This window comes from Morus notabilis, unplaced genomic scaffold (assembly GCF_000414095.1).
Source record: "Morus notabilis unplaced genomic scaffold, ASM41409v2 Scaffold1303, whole genome shotgun sequence".
In the NCBI taxonomy this organism is placed as follows: domain Eukaryota; kingdom Viridiplantae; phylum Streptophyta; class Magnoliopsida; order Rosales; family Moraceae; genus Morus; species Morus notabilis.
In genome coordinates this window covers 188,503-212,338 of record NW_010365936.1, presented here as the reverse complement: position 1 = coordinate 212,338, position 23,836 = coordinate 188,503, and the positions used below count along the sequence as shown (strand labels likewise).

At 35.6% G+C, this 23,836-nt stretch overlaps 2 protein-coding genes across 3 annotated transcripts; both read left to right on the top strand.

The window, feature by feature from the left end:
* The first annotated feature begins 4,949 nt into the window (after nucleotides 1-4,949).
* LOC21402515 (brefeldin A-inhibited guanine nucleotide-exchange protein 5) lies at nucleotides 4,950-18,844 on the top strand. Of its 2 annotated transcripts, none has more exons than XM_024172726.1 (34): nucleotides 4,950-5,152; nucleotides 5,314-5,459; nucleotides 5,605-5,686; nucleotides 6,160-6,412; nucleotides 7,358-7,479; nucleotides 7,562-7,620; nucleotides 7,918-7,975; nucleotides 8,059-8,143; nucleotides 8,266-8,466; nucleotides 8,727-8,785; nucleotides 8,883-8,952; nucleotides 9,037-9,105; nucleotides 9,272-9,394; nucleotides 9,488-9,541; nucleotides 9,642-9,730; nucleotides 9,878-9,974; nucleotides 10,085-10,183; nucleotides 10,308-10,508; nucleotides 10,647-10,757; nucleotides 10,836-11,020; nucleotides 11,338-11,964; nucleotides 12,204-12,621; nucleotides 13,050-13,289; nucleotides 13,413-13,536; nucleotides 13,649-13,797; nucleotides 14,170-14,526; nucleotides 14,952-15,118; nucleotides 15,192-15,433; nucleotides 15,708-15,889; nucleotides 16,179-16,295; nucleotides 16,564-16,700; nucleotides 16,834-17,110; nucleotides 17,985-18,080; nucleotides 18,373-18,844. In XM_024172726.1, the coding sequence occupies exons 2-34, from the start codon at nucleotides 5,348-5,350 to the stop codon at nucleotides 18,433-18,435; spliced, it is 5,325 nt and encodes a 1,774-aa protein (XP_024028494.1). In that variant the 5' UTR covers nucleotides 4,950-5,152; nucleotides 5,314-5,347; the 3' UTR covers nucleotides 18,436-18,844. The 2 variants fall into 2 exon arrangements, with proteins under 2 accessions (XP_024028494.1, XP_024028495.1); XM_024172727.1 differs by having other exon boundaries at nucleotides 5,306-5,459.
* A 1,478-nt stretch (nucleotides 18,845-20,322) lies between these two features.
* LOC21402514 (glucan endo-1,3-beta-glucosidase 5) lies at nucleotides 20,323-23,620 on the top strand. Its single transcript, XM_010108795.2, has 3 exons — nucleotides 20,323-20,912; nucleotides 21,906-22,315; nucleotides 22,875-23,620. Exons 1-3 carry the CDS (start codon nucleotides 20,560-20,562, stop codon nucleotides 23,618-23,620), a joined length of 1,509 nt encoding a protein of 502 aa, XP_010107097.2. The 5' UTR covers nucleotides 20,323-20,559.
* Nucleotides 23,621-23,836: the final 216 nt, after the last annotated feature.

Genomic DNA, 23,836 nt, shown 5'->3' with positions numbered 1-23,836 from the left:
GAACAACAAAATGAAAAATCAGCCATTAATGTCTTGGATTCTATTTTGACCGACGAAGTGAACCAATACTTCACCATTGAAGCGGGAGCGCGAGGAGAAGTCTTCGAGTCTCAACCTATTGTGCCACCGGTCATGCAAGAGTATATGTACGAAGATCCAATGTGGCCGCCAACTCCTCCGCGAGCATTAACATCGTACCTTGGTGTCCATCATGCACATGCTCCGAAATCAAGCCAAGTTGAACTTACGTACCACATATTTCCCCATCTTGCCAAGCTTGAGGGCATCCACAACCAAGACTCATTTGTAGTGTTTTATGACACTTACTATGGGTGGAAGCCGTTCTTTGATGAGCTCTTCTCCAAACGTCCAGCTAAAAGACATTAAAGAAAGCGCTTGTTGGGAGGCAACCCAATTTCTCTATTCTTTTTCTTGTGGTTATTTGAGTCTTTTGTGTGTTAATTTTGAATTTTCTAGGAACTTTTTACTTTGCTTTGGTGTTTTTCTCTTGTAGGGTCAAGCCTTGGAGCAATGGAAGGGACTTGGAGGATTTACACTTCAAGGGAGCTAACGTGCCATCATGCCCAATCACCAATGAGGGGAGTTTCCTTGAAACAGTTTCTTTATGCTCTTGATTGCTTACATATTGAGGATTTTGTGCTTAATAAGTTTGGGGGAAACACTTGTTTGTCTTTGTTTCTTTTGAAGAAAAAAAAAGTGTCTTGTGTTTTCTTGATGTTTGGTGTCTTTTAGTGGTGAATTCTCTTGAACTTATGATGAATATTGATAAGGTTAGGTGCAGCCTTTAGAAAAACTTGATATCACCTTGTGTTGATTTTTGATTCTTTTGATTGCTTTTATCTTGGCTTGTGATTTTTTCTTCCCATTATGCACGCTACCTTGTGTTATTGATTCGGTACTTACTTAGGGTAAGATCTTGTGCATGTGCTTCATTTTCAAATAAACCATTTATAAGCTCTAGAACTTGCTTGATGAACTCTTGAGGCGAAATCTCAAATTAACACTTTACCAAGGGAATGATTTAGGCTATCTTTGGACAGTTTGAGCCTTGTAGCCGACCTTAACTGAACATATCCCTAGCATACCCCATTGAGCTTATACATTTTTTTTCCTTGTAACCCTTATCTTAGCTTTTATATCCCCATTGAGCATCCCTAGCCTAGCTGTTGCAGCAGCATACCCACCTTCTTCATGTGGGAGGTAAGGTGGTGGGTGATTGAAGTTTCGTTGCTCTTTCCTTGCTCCTCTTGCATCATTGAGGACAATGCTCATTTTGAGTTTGGGGGCAGAGGGGGCTTAAGCTCTTAATGTCTAGTATGTACTCCTAACCAAAAAAAAAAAAAAAAAAAAAAACCTTTGCTCCGCTACTTTGGAATGCTTAGTAACCAGGAGTGAGCATGAGCCCCATGTTCACTTTTGCGTCAAACGGTAGACCAAGGCAAGAGCAAGCAAAAAAATAAAAATAAATAAATAAATAAATAAATGAAAAAAAGAGAAAAGCGCATTGACTTGTAACTTATTGAGTAACCGGATGACTTCATCACCAATGTTGGCATTCGCGTAAAAAGGCAAGTTGGCAATTCTTGGTAGATAAAAAAAAAAAGAAAGCAAGGGGTATAATAAAAGGACATTTAGAAATAAAAGCAAATCTAGTGGACAAGGGAAAGCAAGACTTGAGTTTGGGGGAGTTTATTGGGAATGTTATTTGTGTCTGCAAAGTTCTAGAGTGCGAGGTGCTTCAGGGAGAGTTGAGCCAAAATATTACCTTCCATCCTACCTTCACCCTAGCCTAGCTTTACAAACCTAATGAAGTCCTATTGATCCTTGGTGGTGTGTTGATTTAAATTAGTGGAGAGAGTTGAGAAAAGCAAGCTTATGAGGTTTGAACTTATAATTAGAAGAAATTGATGTAGAACACCTTCGCATGGTCCCAACTAGTTTGACATTGATGATTTGGCACTTGGTTGTTCACACACACACTAGAAAGGTCTAAGCAGAGAAGGAGCAATCTTGTGAATTTGAGATCAACACTTGGCTGGAAATCATGTTTTTCTTTAGGCTGTACTTCTAACCAGTGCTGTAAGGACATAAAAATCTCTTGAGAAATTATCCACAAAGTATGCATTAGCTTTTTCTGTTTAGCTCATTCGTCTTATCTTGTTGTCACTTTTGTTTTGCTCGAGGACAAGCAGCATTCTGAGTTTGGAGGTGTGATAACTCTAAGAAATTAGAGTTATCCACTGGTTTTATAGCTTAAAATTGCGTGTCCTTGAGTGATGGTTCTTGTTTATTGTATGTTTTAATTTAGATTTGTAAAGTTTGCACTTACTTTGGTTTAATTCCATATTGCTGCACCTCTTGAAGTGAAAGTTGGTAATTTGGAAGGAAAATGAGGTGAAAAAACTGACTAATGCTGTGAGAGCACCTTGCAGGAAATTGTTGGGCTAAAATGCTGCAGCATTCTAGGCAGCATTCTGGGAATAGCTGGCAGCTGATTGACATCAGCGCACTAGCTGGATAAAGCAGGCAGAAAGGAATCCGTGTGAGCTGGCTGAGGAGGTGTCAAATGGGTCCACTGTGCACATCATCAGTGACACTTCAGCCCTTGTGTTGCCCTAGAAAAAAATGCTTTCTAAAAAACAAAAGGCAGCCGCCAGGGGAAAGAGAAAAAAGAGGAGAGAGAAGAAATAGAAAAGGAGGTATTATGGGGCTGGACACACAGAGAAAATACAGAGAGCACCCCTCTCCAGAAAACATAGAGTACCTATCTCCAGAAAACTGAATACAAGGACGTGAATGAAAGAAAGCAGGAGGTTGAAGGAAGCAAGGCCGGACAAAGAGGAATCCTAAATCCAGCTGAAACTCTTTCTTCTTTCTGTTAGCTTAATTATCTTTTGGTATTTAGTTACTAATTTAGCCATGACTTATTCTGGAGCTTTGAATTCTGTAAATCTCATGATGAACTAATTTGTTTTAGCTAGGTTTGCTAATGGAACAAAGATTGCAAGGTTGACAATGTGTTTCTGAGGTGTTATTAATTTACTATTCCGGTTCATTCATGTGTATTAATGCCTATTTCTATTCTTGACTGGCCATCAATTTTAGGATACAAGATTAAGATTAATACTGGAAGGGTTAGCTTTAATCGAATCTAACATGAGTGATGCTTGTTCAATAACCTTGCTTAGTTGTTGATTAGTGGATGGTATAGGAATATATTATTCACCTTGCATAACTTAAAGAAACCTGAGTTTAAATCTGCATTCTGGAAGCTAGATTCACATAGGAATATGCTGAAAATAGTTTAAGGAACCTTAGTCATAATTAATTCAGAAGAATTTTATGCAATAACAGAGTTTCTGTTAACAAGGGTAGTGAATGCTGCAGTATTCTAGGTAATATTTTAGTCAGACTTGCAATTAAGGGGAAGTTAGCAGACGTAGCTCATTTTCACCATTGAATTACATTCTTGTTATTGTTATAAAAATATAAAAAAAAAAAACAATCCTAGAAGCTAATCAATATTGGTATTTAACGAAAGCTAAACACAATCCTTGTGGGATCGATATCCGTACTCTTGTACACTTTATTACTTGTGTGATTCGTATACTTGCGAGTTTTCACGCAACAAAATCGATCAAATGAACGGGGTCTAAGATCAAATCTGGAAGTAATGAGGAAGGATGTTATAGAAGCATTGAGGTGAATCCTTGCACAAAAGAGTTTCATACAGACGAAGAAGATGAACAAAATGCTCTGTTACTTTATCCCCAAATAACAAACTAATCAGATTTATCCCCAAAAGACCCCCCCCCCCCCCCCAAAAAAAAAAAAAACCTAGATACCACAATTCCAAAAAAGAAAAAAAATGTCTAAACGATTGCTCTATTACTTTTTTCTTAAAAAAAAAAATTGATTTTTAATAAATTAATAGGTTTTTTTTATTAATAATTAAGTTCAACATTTTAAAATGATTTCCTACACTTTTAATGACGTCACGTTATCTTTCTATTAAAATTATAGAAAATGCCTCCTGTCCGGTAGGCATTATTTGCTCGAGTGATATGACGGAAGACATTATATAAGATTTATGATGAATTGTACAACTACCGTATGTAAATATATAAGACATATGTTGAATTGTACAACTTGTCATACAACTTATACATCTTTACAATTGTACAACTTTCATATGCTAAATTGTACAACGTGTAAATATACAAGACTTATACTTAATTATACATCTTTACATGTAAATATACACGGTTTATACTGAATTATACATCTGCCGTTTTAATCTGACAAATAATAGATGCCGGTTTAAAGACTTTGCCTAAAATTATAAACATAGTTATACGAAGAGGTAATTTAGTGGACGTTTGGTTTATAAATTCAGAACCATTCTCGATTTACGTATGTTTTTTGTTGGAGAAAATACTGTAACGAATCACGAACTATGATTCAAATCATGACACGAATACACCAACCAAACGTACTTTTAATTTATTTTCTATATATCAAAAATGTTTTGAATCATTTTAAAAAATTAAAAGTGGTTTAAAATAGAGTACATAATTCAAAAGTATTTATAAGATAATCCTAATTAAAAAGAACAAAACAAGTTTCACTGGAGATTTTTTTTTCTTTTTTTAACACTTAATAATATTTTATATTATTTTTTTCCTGAAGAGAAAAAACTCTCTAATTTCTCTCTAATTAGAAGTGAATGTAGATCTTAATTATTTTATTAATTTATATTTTATTATAATAAAAAATTATCAAAAATAATTATATTTAATTTTTTATTATAATAAAAAATTATCACATAAAATTATATCTTAATTTAAATTAAAAATTTTAATCGTCAACTAAACATGCGTGTAATATTTATTATTGTTTATTGAATACTTCCCTCTCCATGTCGTCGTTTGACAAATCTCAGCTCCGCGGAGGCTAACTGGCCTTTGTCCAACTCCAATGTCCGAACCTCCGATCTCTGAGAGTTAAGAGAGAAGTCTAAAACTTACTTCACAAAACACTCCCACATCCACCAGATCTATTCTCCAATCTCCATTTCCTCTTCAGATCTCCGATCCTCTTCTCCCAATTCTCCCTTTCATCCTCAATCCAGGTATTCATTCACTTCTGCATATTTCAATCTCTCGAATCTCGGCTTTCGATCCGATATTTCTTTGGCTTTGTTTCGATTGATTATGGTTTACGTAACTTGTTTGAAGATTTTTGTTTTGGTGATCTGAATTTGGAATGATCTGAATTTGGGAAGAGTTGCAGAAGGAGGAGAGAGTTTTAGGTGAAGGAATCGGAAATGGCGGGTGGAGCCGCCGGGGGTTTCGTTTCGCGAGCGTTCGAGTCGATGCTCAAAGAGTGCTTGGGCAAAAAGTACCCCGACCTTCAGAAAGCGATTCAGAATTATATAGGTCATTATACAATTCTTATTCATCCACATTTTCTCTCAATTTCATTTTTTTTTTTCGTTTCTTGCATATCATTCTCGTTCTATTTGCAATTGTACAATTTTATTTGACTTAACCATTTTTCTAATTATTTTTAAATTGAATTCAGATGGTACGAAAGAGGTCAAACAGGTTCAGAATCCAGTTCCCAGTGAGACAAACCAAGCTGCATCTGTGGCTGGTGAAGACAGGTTTACATTTTCATCTTTAGCTTATTATTCTTTCCTCATTATTCACCACACAGACCACAGTCTTTTTTTTAGGATGGAATTATGGTAATGTGTAGTGTTAAAAAATGTACTACTCTCTCTCTCTCTCTCTCTCTGGAGCTGTCGAATTTAAGTTCTAATAGAAATGTACTACTTTTAAGGGGATTTTTTTTTCTTTTCTTTTCGGGGAAAGCTTTATAAGTAATTAAGAGAAAGATTTAATTTGATCATGTAATTGGCGTTGAGTTTTTTGTGAAAGTTAGTGTCAAGTGATAGAGCTCTAAAATTGAAGTTTTATTCATCAGATTAAATAGGCTTAAATTTTCCTTTGTGTCTGAGGAAACGATATGCCCTTAGGCGGGATATGATTATGATTATGATTAGGCTTATGGGCTGATTAGTAAAAAGACCTAGGTGCTCGCTAATTTTGTTTTTGGTATCAATTTCCTTTGCAGTTCGGTTGAAACAGGAGCTGGAGCTGCACAAACTGACACAGAGCCGACCACATCACAGACAGTTTCTCTGAGTGTGCCGGGAGCTGATTCTGTGGGTAAGCCAGTGAGCATCAGCGAAACTATTTCAACTGTTTTGGCAAATGCTGGGCATACCTTGGAGGGGTCTGTGGCAGAACTTGTTTTGAGTCCTCTTCGACTTGCGTTTGCGACAAAGAACTTGAAAATCCTAGAATCTGCTTTGGATTGTCTTCATGTAAGTATTTGTCTTGATGGTTTTGTTTTGTACTTTTACGTAGATGAGGGCTGTTTTTCACATTGCCTTTTGGTTCCTAATATGTGTTAAGTGGGGGAAACTCTCTTCGATGTGACTAACTTATTTTTAGGCCATTAATTGGGGGTTCAAGTTTATGAAAAGTAGAGTGAAAGATTGGAACAAAAATATTTTGGGGCGATTTTAGAGTGGAGAAAAAACTTTTTACTTTCGATTAAGGAAACCGGTGGACCAGAGTTGAATTGTGAGAATACTGAGACTCTGAATGTGGAAATGGTAAATTTGAAAAACAAGTTTTGAGTTCTTGCTTGTTGGCTTTCAAGGAGCATGTTCCATTGAAACAAAAGATGAAGTTTTCTTGTATTAGAGAAGGAGATGCATATTTAAAGTTTTATCAATTGAAGAGTTAAGAAAGTCAGCAATAAGTTGGAAGCAGAGAGAATAGAGCATTTGGAAGCGACACGTCGTTTCGCTTAATATAGTCCTTTTCTACTGCTTTTGAGATTCTCTTTTTCTTTTATGGTCATTTTAATCCAGTTTGGTGGATATCTTATCCTCCTTGTATTGTACTTCATGATTCTTTGTGTTTAAGGAAGTTGTGTTTCAAAAAACAGAGTAGTACTTCTTGGTTGTTAAAGACTCTTGAGAGGAATAATGAGATGCTCTGCCCAGAATTTCTGTTTCTTATAAGTAAATTTTGTACGCCTAAATAGTGATGTCTCTCGTTGAGCCTTAGGCTATGATCCACGCTGACCCCACACACCCCACCCCCATCCCCAACCAAAAAAGAAAAAAAAAAAAAGAGAAAAGGAAAAGAAAAACTTAATCCCTTTTCAGATCCATACAATGTATCTTTTTGTTAAATAACATTTAGATTTTACATCTCTATTGCTTGTTCTAATTACTTTTCAAATTACATAAGCACAGAAACTCATAGCATATGATCATCTAGAGGGAGATCCTGGTTTAGATGGGGGTAAAAATGCACCACTGTTTACAGACATACTGAACATGGTCTGTGGTTGTGTTGACAATTCATCCCCTGACAGGTATGTGTCTTTGGTTTGGCGATTTTTTTCCCTAGTTTATAAATCTTGTAATGCTTATTTACTTTTAAACATAAATGTACAGTACCATTCTCCAAGTGTTGAAGGTCCTTCTTACTGCTGTGGCGTCCACAAAGTTCAGAGGTCTGTTATTTGAGATTGAGACGAAAAGGGTTACATATCATTTTTTCTTGTTGGCTTTTTTTTTTGGTGGGAAATATTTGTTATACGCATATGGACGGTCAATAAAGTTTATATTTCTTTTTCTCCAATTACATGACTAAATCACTTGCCAAGCGTGCTCATTTGTGCACCCACATCCAATCAGAATCTATTTTGCCAGCAACTGATACGTATATATATGTTTGTTGTTGTTGCTGATTCGTTTGTATATTTGAGTATGAAGAGTATCCTCATCTGTAAAACCTATTGTACATGCAGTCCACGGGGAACCTTTGCTTGGAGTTATCAGAGTATGCTACAATATTGCTCTTCACAGGTATTTTTCATATTATCTTAGGCCTAAGGAGTACCTTGTATTAGCTCTAAGCAGTACTCATGAGCTGTAGTTTGAACTTGTAGCAAGAGTCCTGTAAACCAAGCAACATCAAAGGCAATGTTGACACAGATGATCAGCATCGTTTTCAGGAGAATGGAGACTGATCAGGTTTGAGATTTATATTCCTTAATTCTAGCCATCTGGGTGATTTATTTATTTACTAATTTATTTTTTCCTTTCTATCTCTTTATTCCTTCTACGGATACTATATAGTCTGTATTGTCTGACAGGCAGTTCAGGTAGCATCTGCTTCTGCTGGACAGACAGAAGCCATCTTAGCTGAGAATTGGAAGACAAAAGTAGAAGAAACTTCCTTGGGGGATGAAAATGAGAAAGGAATAACTTTAGGCGATGCACTTAACCAAGCGAAAGACACTTCTCTTACATCTGTGGAGGAACTCCAGAATCTTGCTGGTGGTGCTGACATCAAGGTACCTGATTATTGAGTCTCTCTCTCTCTCTCTTCTTGAAACAAGAAACTTGTATTATTACTATGAATTATATACAGCCAAAAGAGGAAGAGTTATAATATCGAGTCACTCTTTTCATTTCCTGTGCACTGTAACTGGGCTTCTTGGCCATACAGTTTTGTGTTGCCTGCTTTGTAACAGATGCCTATGCCAGGCATTCATAACTTTCCTAGGCTTTTTTATCCCAATGTTGTAATTTTTTGCCCCCAAATCTGATCTAGGGCTTAGAGGCTGTCCTTGACAAAGCTGTGCATCTTGAAGATGGTAAAAAAATAACCCGGTAAGGATGTGATATCATACTATGGGATACCATTTCCGTTTACTTGTACTATCCTGATATTGTTTCTACTTCATTTTGCTTCTATAAAATTGTTCAGAGGGATTGATCTTGAAAGCATGAGCATAGTCCAACGAGATGCTTTATTGGTATTCCGCACCCTTTGCAAGGTAAATTTTATTAGTAACCAGTAGACATTGTTGGCATGAATGTTAAGCTTTCTATTGACGACTTGGAAAAGTTATTACCTGCAGATGGGCATGAAGGAAGATAATGATGAAGTTACATCCAAAACTCGAATTTTATCTCTTGAGCTTCTGCAGGTTTGTCTAATGGATTGGGTTTAATTTTGTTTTGTCTGCATGTTCTAGTTCTAAGAGGTTGATGCTTAACATTTAGAAATAAAACAAGTCAAGTGCCTCATTCTATACATTTGACCTCTTTTTCTTTGTTTAACTGAGTTATGTACTCTGTAATAATATTTTTCAGGGTTTATTAGAAGGGGTCAGTCACTCATTTACCAGGAACTTTCATTTCATCGATTCAGTCAAAGCTTATCTTTCATATGCTTTGTTGCGGGCTTCAGTTTCGCAGTCCCCTGTCATATTTCAGGTTTGCATGGAACTACTTTTCACACGATTTTATTTTACCCCACTATGAGATTTTCTTTTTCTTGGTCCTCATCACACTTTTCTTTTTTGCCAGTATGCATCCGGAATTTTCTCAGTTCTTTTGCTGCGTTTCAGGGAAAGTCTTAAAGTATGTGTCTGACCTTGACAATTAGTCACAGAAACTTCTTTTGGATGATACATTTTACTTTGTTCTCCATTTTACATTTATGCATGTAACTTTTTTATAGGGTGAAATTGGCATCTTCTGTCCTTTAATAGTCTTACGATCACTGGATGGCTTGGAATGTCCTGTCAACCAAAAAATAAGTGTTCTACGGTAATTTCTTCATTCCAATTGATTATGTTACTAGTTGTATACTTTACCGTTACATTTTGTCATGGGCTTGTTCCCAACATTTGTCTGGTGATCAATATTTTTATATGGTTCTTTCCCTTGTTTTCTGACAACTTGCAATTTTCACAGGATGCTTGAGAAGGTTTGCAAGGATCCGCAGATGCTTGTTGACATATTTGTAAACTATGACTGTGATCTTGAGGCGCCAAACTTATTTGAACGCATGGTATACTCCCAAATATGCTTTTTCTTTCAATTTTCATTCAAGACTTTGAGTATTGTCTTCTTTTTGGGCATACCTAACGCTCATCTAATGCATTTTGACTACTTGTATAGGTTACTTCGCTATCTAGAATATCTCAAGGGACTCAAAGTACAGACCCCAATTTAGTTGCATTGTCTCAGACAACTTCAATTAAAGGCTCATCGCTTCAGGTAGGTTGAGTGATTTGCTCTGTGACAAAAAATCAGTCTAGTTAATCAGTTTTCCTTCCAAACATTCTATGGCGCTATGTCAGCAGAAATTGCTGGATGACCCTTGTTTCCTATGCCTCTCCAGTGTCTTGTGAATGTGCTTAAATCACTAGTTGATTGGGAAAAGTCCCGTAGAGAATATGAAAGCCGGAGTAAAAGCATTCAGTCTTCTGCAGGAGAAGCGTCAGTTGGAGAATCTGGAGAGATAAAAAATAGAGATGATTTAACTAGTAACTTTGAGAAGGCAAAGGCCCACAAATCTACAATGGAAGCTGCCATCTCTGAGGTAATCTACGAAAAGTTAATCTTCTGTACGTTTTCTAGAATGTAATTGCCGTGCTTTGATTTTCTATGTTGCTGATCTGGCCTTCTAACTTCTCTTAACTGTAGTCAGGGACTGATGAATACTTTTATTGTATTGCAGTTCAACAGGAAACCAGTAAAGGGTGTAGACTATTTGATATCAAATAAGTTGGTCGAAAACACGCCGCCTTCAGTGGCCCAATTTCTGAGAAATACTCCCAGTTTGGACAAGGTTTGAACTTATATTCTTATACATGTTTTCTTTCTAATACTTTGATGTTAACTTCTTATCCTGTTCTTTATCTTTCAGGCAATGATTGGGGATTATCTGGGCCAGCATGAAGAATTTCCCCTTGCTGTGATGCATTCATATGTTGATTCAATGAAATTTTCGGGAATGAAGTTTGATGCTGCAATCCGTGAATTTCTTAAAGGATTCCGACTACCGGGGGAAGCCCAAAAGATAGATCGTATAATGGAAAAGTTTGCAGAACGGTACTGGCGATTTCTTTGTATGTCTGTGTACTTCATTCCGATGAGGATTCATGCACCCTTGTTGGACGTTGTCCAACCATTCCTAGGGCCTTGAACTTAAGATTGAACTTTTATATTCATTTGTTAAGATAATTGCTAATTGAGCTTCCAGGCCAGAAAGAAGACTTCTATCTTGCTTAATTGGTTAAGATAGTTATTTACTACTAGAAGCCCTGCCCATGCACGAGAACATTGATGAGCTAAGCTCCTAGGTTATGCTGATAAGTCCACCTAATTGCTATCTAGTGATTTATGTTGTTTTCTATTGTCTCTGGCAGATATTGTGCAGATAATCCAGGCCTCTTCAAAAATGCAGATACTGCATATGTTCTTGCATATGCGGTTATAATGTTGAACACTGATGCACATAACCCAATGGTTTGGCCTAAGATGTCCAAGTCTGATTTTGTACGCATGAATGCCATGAATGATGCAGAAGACTGTGCTCCTATAGAGCTCTTAGAAGAAATATACGACTCTATTGTGAAAGAAGAAATAAAAATGAAAGATGAGAAATTTAGTGTTGAGAAAGGTAGCAGATCCAAACCAGAAGGTGAAGAGAGAGGCCGGTTGATGAGCGTTCTTAATCTGGCCCTTCCCAAAAGGCAGTCAACAACTGATACTAAGGCTGAGAGTGAAGCTATAATTAAGCAGACACAGACAATATTCCGGAATCAGGGAACAAAAAGAGGAGTATTCTATACGTCTCAGCAGATAGAACTTGTAAGACCTATGGTTGAAGCTGTAGGGTGGCCTTTGCTTGCTACTTTCTCTGTTACAATGGAGGAAGGCGATAATAAGGCGAGGGTTGCTCTCTGCATGGAGGGTTTTAGGGCTGGAATACACATCACACATGTGCTTGGGATGGACACCATGCGATACGCTTTTTTAACATCTTTGGTCAGGTACATTATTTACCTTTTTCAGATTTATTCACACACACACACACACACACACACATCCTGTGTTTTAGCAATTTATTCATTTCTAGCCATGTCATCATTGCATGTCTAGTTGCCTTTTTATTTAATGTTTGTGTTTTTCCCTGGTGCGACCTATAGATAATTGAAGCATATTACGATAAGCTTTCTATTTGGAAAAAACATTCTTGACCATGGAATTAAGCTTTTGAATATTATCTCAGATTCACTTTCTTGCACGCCCCAAAGGAAATGCGGAGTAAAAATGTAGAAGCATTGCGGACATTACTTGCTCTTTGTGACTCTGAGACCGACTCCCTTCAAGACACGTGGAATGCAATCTTGGAATGTGTTTCTCGGCTTGAGTTCATAACATCAACTCCTGCCATTGCTGCAACTGTCATGCATGGATCAAATCAGATATCCAGAGATGCTGTTCTGCAATCCCTGAAAGAGTTAGCCGGGAAACCTGCGGAACAAGTATTTGTGAATAGTGTTAAACTCCCTAGTGATTCTGTTGTGGAGTTCTTCAATGCTCTCTGTGGTGTGTCAGCTGAGGAACTAAAGCAAACCCCTGCTCGTGTTTTCAGCTTACAAAAACTTGTTGAGATAAGCTACTACAATATGGCTCGTATACGCATGGTATGTATCATATATATTGACACCACATTTCTATGCTTATAAACAGTACGAAATGTATCTGATAAAGGGGATTTATAGATATCATGTGATTCACTACGCTAAAACTACACTAAATTGGCCTATGTCATCAATTACTATCTCTGGGAAAATGGCTTATCCCGAATAGTACGCTGGAAAAGCAATTATAGTATTATTATTGGATAAATCTTTGCATGGGTGTATAGTGGGGGTACTGGGGTCAGTTCTTGCATTTTTATGCCAATGCACTGTAGCCAAACATGTTTGTCCAGGAATATTCAGATTGCTTATGTGAAAACTATGAATAGTTTTGAAGGAACAATTATAGCAATATGTTTCAACCTCAGCTATTAACCCGTGACTTGATGGCTTTTCATAATTTGAAAATTTTTCTCACGTATGTTTTATAGGTTTGGGCTCGAATATGGTCTGTTTTGGCAAATCACTTCATTTCAGCTGGGAGCCATCCTGAGGAGAAAGTTGCTATGTATGCCATAGATTCTCTAAGGCAGCTTGGTATGAAGTATTTAGAGCGTGCTGAACTTGCCAACTTCACATTCCAGAATGACATTCTCAAGCCTTTTGTTGTTCTTATGCGCAATAGCAGAATTGAATCCATACGGAGACTGATTGTCGATTGCATTGTCCAAGTACGTCTATATGATTAGCGTGACTGCTCACCTCTTTCCTTTGTTTTTCCTCGTACTTTTTATACATATGAAAAACTATATGGTGTTTTTACTAGTAGTTACTTTGTTCTGGTGTCACTGCAGATGATAAAATCCAAAGTGGGGAACATTAAGTCTGGATGGCGTAGTGTTTTTATGATTTTCACAGCTGCTGCAGATGATGATTCGGAATCAATTGTTGATAGTGCATTTGAAAACGTCGAGCAAGGTTAGACCTTTTTATCTTCTTGGGTTGCTGATATTTTTGCCACAAGATGTTGAAGTTTCTATGCTTTATTACTATGATATATCTGAGATTCTGACTCCTGTGGCATTTGCAGTTATTTTGGAGCACTTTGACCAAGTTGTTGGAGACTGTTTCATGGATTGTGTCAACTGTCTTATCAGGTTTGCAAACAATAAAAGTTCGCACAGAATCAGTTTGAAGGCTATTGCTCTGCTGCGTATCTGTGAGGATCGTCTGGCAGAGGTTTGTTTATTTTGTCTTTAATCTTTCTTTTTTTTTGTAATTATTATTCGAACTTGTATTTTAATAAATATTTCTGGAATCACCATATGGCATATTGATGTGATACTTATGCCAACTTTAAATTACTTGAATGCTCCATGAAGGTTTTTGAATTTAATCACTGGGATGTATTATCATGATATTAATGGTATACTAGTTCCAACCAAAAGACAGATGATTCTAACTGTGGAATCCGAATTATTTGATTTCAACTGCTGAATCCGAATTATTTGATTTCCTTTACAATTTAATAGATATTGTAGGCATCTGTGAAATAATTGCTTTGTTATAAACTTTGTTCCTACGTGACAACATTGTGCGTGTTACTTTTAGGGTCTGATACCTGGTGGTGCTTTGAAGCCCATTGATGTAAATGCGGATGAAACATTTGATGTGACTGAGCATTATTGGTTTCCAATGCTTGCTGGCTTATCTGATCTAACGTCTGATCCTAGACCAGAGGTCAGAAGCTGTGCGCTTGAAGTTCTATTTGATCTACTAAACGAGAGAGGCAGAAAGTTCTCGTCATCTTTTTGGGAGAGCATCTTCCACCGTGTCTTGTTTCCCATTTTTGATCATGTGAGACATGCTGGAAAGGAAAGCTTAATTTCCTCGGATGATGAATTGCTGCGTGAAACAAGCATTCACTCTCTTCAATTGCTGTGCAACCTTTTCAACACTTTTTATAAGGTGCTTTTGAGCTTGATATTGGCTTTTCAAACAGTCATTGTTCAGCTTCTTATTATGTAGCTAAATATCATGAAAAATAATGTACTTTTGAGCTTGATATGGCTAGTTGGCTTTTCAAACTGTCACAGTTTAGCGACTTATTACATAGCCACATATTGGGAAAATGAATGTACTTGTTGCCTAAACATCAGAGGTATAAAATTCAAAAAATTGTGGATGTGTTGCTGGTGTTAGAGTAGCGAAAATTTTATGGTATTTGGAAAGCATTGCAATTTATTTAGAATTCTTACGAGAAATAATAAGTCAGATCTGTAGAGCCTGACATTTTTGTATGAGTTGACCATTCAAGATTCAAATCTGCACTTTTTTTAACATCCAACACTTTAACCGTTGCATTTTCTAACGTATGTCTTTATTTTCTGCAGGATGTTTGTTTTATGTTGCCACCACTACTCAGTTTGTTGTTGGACTGTGCCAAAAAGACAGATCAATCAGTGGTTTCAATATCTCTGGGCGCATTGGTGCATCTCATAGAAGTTGGAGGACATCAATTCAGTGAGAGCGATTGGGATACATTGTTGAAGAGCATAAGGTGAATGTAACTCTATATCTGGAAGTGTTCCGTGATTACTCTATTACTAATCATTTTTGTGTTCCATTTACAGAGATGCTTCGTACACAACACAACCGCTTGAGCTTCTTAATGCTTTGGGCTTTGAGAAGAACAGGACATTAATTAAAGATTTAGAGATCAACGGGGATGATAGCTCATCCCCCAAGGGTGTTGATAATCGTAAGTTTGATGCCAATGATTACGGAACGGTACCGACTAGCAGTGCCGATAGCACTGGAAGAACTTCAGAGAATAATCAACCAGGGCTACAGTTGAATTCGGATGGTTCTGAAGGTTAGGGCTTATCCAACTGAATTTTAAAGGACAATACGTGATCAAAATTTTTAGAGAACAAATCAGAAGCTGCACTGTTACTAGTCTGTAAATATTGAAAAATGACTAAGAGAACAAAATAACCATAGGTCACTAATATGTAGTATTCAAATATTCAGTCAATAGTGCCAGGATACCCCAAGGATTAGGCCTAGTTTTTGCACTTTTTGCTTTAGTCTTGAGAAAGTTAAATGGATGTTTTCATAAGGGAAACTTAGAAATATTTTTCATCTAGGTCTTCCATCACCTTCTGGAAGAAGTTCAAAATCTTCTGAAGCTGGTGGCCTCCAACGGAGTCAAACAATCGGTCAAAGAATTATGGGTAACATGATGGATAATCTCTTCCTTAGAAGTCTTACTTCAAAATCCAAGGCTGGTGGTGCTTCAGATGTTTCAGTGCCGTCATCTCCAGTTAAGGTATTTTTTCGAAAGAGATATATACCATTAAATACGTTTTGACTTTGACTCTCAGGTAAATGTGTGTGTGTCTGTGAAATATATGTGTACGTATGTATGTCTGCCAAAATATTCAGTTGTGTTGCGGAGACAAGCTAGAACGTTCGTAATGACAGAAAGCCTACTAATTGTATTTATATATGTATCTTCTTTTCACAAGTATTTTAAGGATTTCTTAACTGATATTGAACATATAATAATCTGTTTTCAGTGAGTTTAATTCCCTTTACTCTTTTCGATCCTGTTTTAGGTTCCTGATGTTGTAGAACCTGATGCCAAAGATGAGGAGGAAAGTCCACTTATGGCCACTGTTAGGGGGAAATGTATTACTCAGTTATTACTTCTTGGTGCCATTGATAGTATACAGGTTTGTGTTGTAATAATTCTATATTTCCAATTTCTTAATATAATGCATGTGTTCTCATAAGAAAAACAGTTTTTCTTTCAAGCATCCAAGTTCTGTTTGAAATCCAACCTAATGAATCGTCATGCCAGTATTTAAGATAAAAACTAGTATAAAACTTTATGATGCATATATACATACACCATTGTTATGACTCCAGAAGGGGAGAGGGATCGTCATTCAATTTTGTTGCAATTGTCTGAGAACTGTTTATAAATTCTTTGCATTGCAGAAGAAATACTGGAGCAAGTTGACAGTACCCCAAAAGCTTGTTATAATGGACATCTTGTTATCTCTGTTAGAGTTTGCTGCTTCTTATAATTCATATACTAACCTCAGAACAAGAATGCACCAACTTCTAGATGAAAGGTAGTCCATGAAGTTAGCGTAATTCCATTTCTCTCTTACTCTTTCTGTCTTCTCTCCTCGCTTTTTTATTTTTCCCCCCTCTAATCCTTAAAATGGAATCACCTTCCCTTTTACCTATTTCATTTTGTGATAGGCCACCTCTGAATCTTCTGCGCCAAGAATTAGCTGGAACTACCATATACTTGGACATTTTACAGAAATCAACTTCTGGATTTGATGCCAATGATGATTCAAGCGTCACTCAGCACTCTAAAGAAGAAGAGAAGCTTGAAGGATTAGCAGAAGACAAACTGGTGTCTTTCTGTGAACAGGTACTCCGAGAGGCTTCCGATTTGCAGTCCAGTGTAGGTGAGACCACTAATATGGATATTCATCAAGTTCTGGAGTTGCGTTCTCCTGTCATCGTTAAGGTATTAACTTATCAGAACTGGAGCTTAAAGATTATTCTGTTGGAATTTTTCAGCTTGTTGAGATGGGTGTCTTCTATTTGTATTGTTCTATCATCGTTACGGTGGCGGTATATTAATGTTATGTTTTCCGGTCTCAATATGGATTCAATCTGTGCAGAATACTTTTGAGATCTCTAGTTTATTCCCATCTTACTGTATATTATCCTTAAAACGGTTTTATCTCTTTTCCTTCTAGATGAGGCAAAAAAAAAAAAAGACTATTTTTCCTTGTAGTAACTGGTGCTACTGCTATATCTGAGTATCTTTATCCTTTGGTTGGGCATCCATATCTCGTATGAGAATGATGCTGGGTGCATTTAGAACTCGTTTCAAAATAATTTTATTTTTTGTATGAAAATAGAAATGAAAACGTTTTTAATCTCATACAGAAATCATTTTTGAAAATGCGTTTGGTGGTTTTATCAAGAGATTATTTTAAGTATAAAAAAACTCATTAATGTATCTCTCTCTACTCGAGAGAGGAGAAAACGAAAACAAAAAATGAAAAACGACTAAAAATCGTTTTCATTTCTCCCTCATTTTACACTAAACCAAAAAATCATTTTGATTTCCGTTTTTTGTCTTTAATTGTGCCAAACGTCGTTTTAGAATCGTTTTCATTTTTTCTTTCTCAAAAAACGTGAAAAATAAAAACAAGAACAATTCCAAACACGGCTGATTAGTGATTGTCATTGCTGGATTTATTTTTTCATTTATTTATTTATTTTTTGGTTGGCTGGAGTAGCTAGTTGATAGTATGCATATTGCTGCATTTTTTACCTAATTGTACAAGTAGCAACAATGCTGACTTTTTTTTTTCCTTGCAATGTTTCAGGTGCTTAGAGGCATGAGCTTTATGAACAAAAAGATTTTCAGAAGACACCTAAGAGACTTTTATCCTTTGCTTACAAAGCTTGTGTGCTGCGATCAGGTGATCTCCTTTTTCCCTCTTAGATAAGATAGATGTGTTCAACCATCAAAACTTGTTAGCGAGTAATTTGGTTTAGTCAAGTGCTTTTTTTTTTTTCTTTGAACTTGGGGTGGGAGAGTTGAACTCTACACCTCGAGGTATAGATTTATCGCTAAACTATGCCTACAACCACCTAAATCAAGGATTTAGAACCCACTATCGTACTCTCGTCGGATCACCACGCTTGCTTGACATTTCATACTGATTAGAGACCTTGACACGCTTAGCAAACTGATTCTCTTGATTTGTTTAGATGGACGTTCGTGGAGCTCTTGCTGATCTTTTCAGGGCACAACTAAAAGCTCTTCTACCATAGGTCTTTCCTTTTGCCACTCCATCAAGTTTCTCAGAAAGGCGCCACTGCTGAGCCAATAGCTAACATCTCATTGTTTCTCATAGAATTTTCGTGCCTAAAACTATTTGTTCGGAGATTGGCATCATTTTATTACGGTATATCCTTTACTGTAACGATCCCATGGTAGTGCAAAAGAGAGGAAACAAAGTAGGAGAAAAGGAAGATTTTTTTGTTTTTTTGTTTTTGTTGTATTTCTATTTTTTTTTTTAATTTTTTTATGGTCCGTGTTTAATATTCAATTTTGTTGTTATATAGTGGAAGTATCCCCAATAATATTATTCCTGGGTCCTTTTGGTCTTGCAGTAGTAGTTAACAACTATTTGATTTATTAATTCTCATGAAACATTTTGGGGTTTGTAATGTATTTAATCTTCACACCGTGCATCGTTTTATCGTAGAATTTTCCTCTGATATGTGACGATGAAACAATTTTGTTTTTTAAATGAACACTTCTTTTATATAAATAATAATAATAATAATAGTCAGGGAAAATACTCAAAAGATACTCATTTTTATCAAAACACCACTTTTGTCTTTTCTGTTATGTAAATGCCCAACACACCCTACGAAGCAGTTAAACTTTTAGGAAAATTTTATATTGTTTTCGTGTGGTTTAACATAATTATCTTTTAGTACTTTATGTTTTTAGTAATTTTTAATTGGTACTTGACATTTTATAAAATTATTTTTTAGTACTTTAAGGTTAATTTTTAGATGTAAAATATTAAATTTATCATTTTCATTACTTTACTAAAAATTAATAAATTTAGAAAAAAAAATCTAAAAATTATTTTTAATTTAAAGCGTTATTTTTATTTATTATTTTTAAATGTTTAAAAATATTTTTCAAAATTTTTAAAAATTTATTATTAGTTTTTTAGTTAATTAATGAGAAGTGTAACTTTCACATTTCACATTTCAAGAAATGACAAGGTACTAAAAAATGATTTTTTAAAATGTCGATGTACTAATTTAAAACTATTAAAAATACAAGGTATTAAAAGATAATTATATTAAAACACAGAATATTGCTATAAAAATTTCTCTTAACTTTTTAAAATACCTTAATTATCCTTTCTAATTTATATTAAATGTTGTTTCATATATGATTTAACTAAAAAAGTTAAATAAAAAATTTTTAAAATTGCTCAAATAAATATTCAAATAAAAGAATACTTCAATATTATTTTTAGAGTTTTTCAAATTTTTAAGATTAATTTTATGTAACATTTTGATTTAATAATGTTAAAAATTGTACTTAACAGATATTGGAAAGAGTAGTCTTGGTATTTTAAAAAATTTATTTGTTTTATAGAGTGTTTTGGATATTTGCATAAAGTGGTTTTTTGACAGAACTCGGTAAGTGTTTGTTTTGGGTATTATCCCTAATAATCAGAACCGTTTTCAATTTCATTAACTCGTGAATTCTTTTATCTAAAAAATTTAAAAAAGACAACTCGAATTTTAATTTTATTTAAGTTTATATTTTTTTAAGTTCAAATTTGATTCAACTTTACTCAACTTTATTTAAGTTATAATTTTAACTCAAATTATTACTTAAATTTAACTTAAAAATTACACTCAAATTACACTCTAAAAGAACGTGTCTTTAATTTTGCGGCGGTAATGAGAACCGGGATTTTTTTTCTTTCTTATTTATACTAATTTTGCTGATTTTTCATTAGTACAGCATGTTGGTACGGGCCCCACTATAGAGGATCCGTGTCCCCTTTTGCATGGAAGCTGAAACTTTTTGGCTCGACGGAAGCTGAAACTTTTTGGAGTCTTTCAGTTTGGAAAAGAGTACATTCCCCATATGGTTTTTCACATGTAAAGAAATACCAACACCAAATGCTCTCCAACAAGTATACCCAATTCCTTTCCTGATAGATTCTTCACAGTATTATCAAATAAAATTCAATTGGGTTTCTCCTTGGAATCAAGTTCCTTGTTAAACATCCATGTGATTCCTTACCTTTCCTTCCATAAAGGTTACTCGAACCTTTCAAAAACCAGCCAAATTCAAACCTTTTTTCACATATATACCCCCCTTGAGCTTGTACACAGAATCATAACACCCAGATTATGCCAAAACAAAACATGGGTTCTCTCAACTATAGGATTTTGTTAATGCTGTGCATAATTAGTGAAGTTTTTGCAGTAGGCGTTTTTGGGTTTGCAGTCAACTGGGGAACCCGTTCCACACATCCATTTCCACCTAACATAGTTGTGAAGCTCCTCAAGGAAAATGGATTTAACAAAGTGAAGCTCTTTGAAGCTGATCCTGGGGCTCTTAAGGCTCTTGCAAAGTCTGGTATAGAGGTTATGCTTGGTATACCAAATGAATTCCTAGCGCCTCTTGCCGACAGTGTTCAATTTGCGGAGAATTGGGTTACTCGCAATGTATCTGCCTATGTCACATCTGGGGTGAATATAAGGTAAATTTTACTGATTTATTTTTATATCCCTTCTTAGAGATCCCATTCATTTAACCGATTCGAGTTTAAAATTTAAGTTTTATTACAGTAAAAAACTTTAAAAAACAGTCACATTTAACTTTTTTACTATAATAAAAAACTCTCACATAAAGTCACATCTCAACTCAAATTAAAAATTTGAATAAGCGAACTATCCAAAAATATGTTGTCACTAGAGGTTGGTATCTATCGTTTTCAAAACGAAGCTGAGTCTTTTTGGATAACTTTTTTAAAACTTTTGTGAAAAAAAAAGAAAGTGCTTTGAACAGCAAACTTGGAGGGGCCTTATAAAGGCCATTACTAGTATGCTATTTTTAGAGTCCATTTATGTCGTTTTGACATTTTCTTGGTCGTACTCGTAGAATCAAATCTCTACTTCTTTGTTTGGTGCCTGGTGGTTTTCATTAAAAGTGCAAGCAAATTTGGTAGGAACAAAAAACTTTTGAAATAGAGATGACTCATAGGTCTTAAACTTGTAGAATTGTGTTATTATGTGATATTGTAATATAACTTGATAAAAATTTGACGATTGGAATTGTCACAATAAGTAGAGTATTACTTTCGCGATATCCTAATCCAACCATAAAATTCTCCCCCATTTGTCCAATTTATGAACTCATCCAATGTTAAAAAAAAAAGTTTTTATTTTTATTTTATTTTTTTTTATAGCTAATAACTTAATAATAACTTAATTACACGTACTCAACTTTTATAAACATGAGCGTTTTGCGAGCATAAAGACATAAATCCTCCACCATTGTTCATGTTTTTAGCTTATATTCCATACAAATAGGAAAAATCTTTAGACACTACTGGTGTTAAGTACTACCACAGGTAAAAGACAGTTCTATTTGTAGACTCCATTCTACATAGCCGCTTTCTATTAATTGGTGGTGCTCAGTAACACCGATACTGTGTGGTATTGTTCAAACAAACTTGTTTATAATATTACAGGTACGTGGCAGTGGGAAATGAGCCATTTCTAAAAACATACAAAGACATGTACCTCCAAACGACACTCCCAGCCCTCCAAAACATCCAAGCAGCTCTCATAAAAGCCGGGTTGGGCAAGCAAGTGAAGATCACCGTCCCATTAAACGCCGACGTTTACCAAACAGATTCGGGCCTTCCCTCTGGAGGCAACTTCAGAAACGACATCCATGACCTCATGATCTCCATCGTCAAATTCCTCAGCATCAACGGTGCTCCTCTCACCATCAACATCTACCCTTTTCTCAGCCTCCAAAGCGACCCTCACTTCCCAAAAGAGTACGCCTTCTTTGGGTCCAAATCTAACCCAATTGTGGATGGTTCCATCACTTACTACAACGTTATGGAGGCCAATTTCGACACACTAATTACAGGTAAGAATTAATACCATCTTTTTTTTTTTCTTACAATATTAAGTATGGTAAAATTACATAGAATTAGTTGAAATACATGTCTTTTAAGTATTCTTTTAGTAAATGACCCAAATTTTATTAAATTAAGAAAATTGTAATTTTCTGAAAACGGTTAAGCGATGATGTATCAACTTGTGGTTTATCACTAACTAATTTAGTAGTTTTCCGCTGGTTAGTGATTCATCAATTTCAATCAATTATATACCAGTTTATCAATATTAAACAATTGGTTAATCAATAATATACCAACGGTTCATCAGTTACACCTTTGGTATGTCATTGATTAAGGCATTAAGCACTGTAAAAAACAACCATTTACCTAGAAAAACTTTCAGTCGTTTACCTTAAAAACGTTCAAATATTAATTAAAAGGGGTGGTCAAAATTAGGCATCTGTTTAATTTTCTCCAAGTCACTTTTAATGATGCTAAGTTTTACTGAAATATTTTTATTTTTTTATTCCCTATACCTTGACAGAACGACTTAACTATGCAATATATCTAACTTTCCCCTAATTACAGCGCTTGAGAAAAATGGGTTTGCCTCCATGCCCGTTATTATTGGAGAAATGGGCTGGCCAACCGATGGTGACCCAAGTGCCAATAATGAGCTGGCCCAAAGGTTCAACCAAGGCCTTTTTGATCAGATAGTCCAAAAGCAAGGCACGCCCAAGCGTCCCACTTTGCCTGAGATCTATGCTTTTGCACTTATTGATGAGGATGCCAAGAGTATTGATCCAGGGAATTTTGAGCGTCATTGGGGTATTTTTAACTTTGATGGGACTATCAAGTATGGTTTGGATTTGGGTAATGGTAAAAGTTTGGTCCCGGCAAAAGGGGTGAAATATTTGGCTAGGCAATGGTGCGTTATGTCACCGGAGGCTAACATTTTGGACCCTAATTTGGGACCAAGTATTAGTTATGCGTGTACTTATGCGGATTGCACTAGTCTTGGATATGGCTCCTCTTGTGGCATGCTTGATGCTAGGAGTAACGCTTCTTATGCTTTCAATATTTATTATCAGACAATGAACCAAAGGAAAGACGCTTGTCAATTCAATAACTTGTCAATGATCACAACCGCAGATCCATCGCCGGCGGCTCCCGGCAATAGTAGAAATAGTTCGTGTCGGTTCGAGATTATGATTGACATAGGGAAACACGAGCTCGCTCGGTCCCCATCGTCGAATTTAGGGCTCGTAAACCGCAAGTCCCGCATTGTCGCTATGACGAGTCTCCTTGTATTAGTGTCCATGTTGTTTGGTTGAGTTGATGTTGGTTTTTCATGATTTTTATTTTTTTTTATTTTTTTCATGATATCCATATCCATGATGTAGTTTGAGCTAGTAATATATGTTCAATCTGTTTAGTGTTGAATGCTTCTGGCTAGCTTTTAATTTTCTTTTTTATTTTCTTTTAATGTCTAGTTTTTCTAGGTAAAGTTATGTATCGTGGGGTTAGAAGTTCACGAGAGAAAAGGCTTT

Bases quoted from the DNA above. Each gene is read 5' to 3' on its own strand.
- LOC21402515 (XM_024172726.1), top strand. From the start codon at position 5,348: ATGGCGGGTGGAGCCGCCGGGGGTTTCGTTTCGCGAGCGTTCGAGTCG. The intron at 10,184-10,307 runs GTAGGTTGAGTG...ATGCCTCTCCAG, and splicing joins TTAAAGGCTCATCGCTTCAG to TGTCTTGTGAATGTGCTTAA. The intron at 10,509-10,646 runs GTAATCTACGAA...ATTGTATTGCAG, and splicing joins TGGAAGCTGCCATCTCTGAG to TTCAACAGGAAACCAGTAAA.
- LOC21402514 (XM_010108795.2), top strand. From the start codon at position 20,560: ATGCCAAAACAAAACATGGGTTCTCTCAACTATAGGATTTTGTTAATG. The intron at 20,913-21,905 runs GTAAATTTTACT...ATAATATTACAG, and splicing joins ACATCTGGGGTGAATATAAG to GTACGTGGCAGTGGGAAATG. The intron at 22,316-22,874 runs GTAAGAATTAAT...CCCTAATTACAG, and splicing joins TTTCGACACACTAATTACAG to CGCTTGAGAAAAATGGGTTT.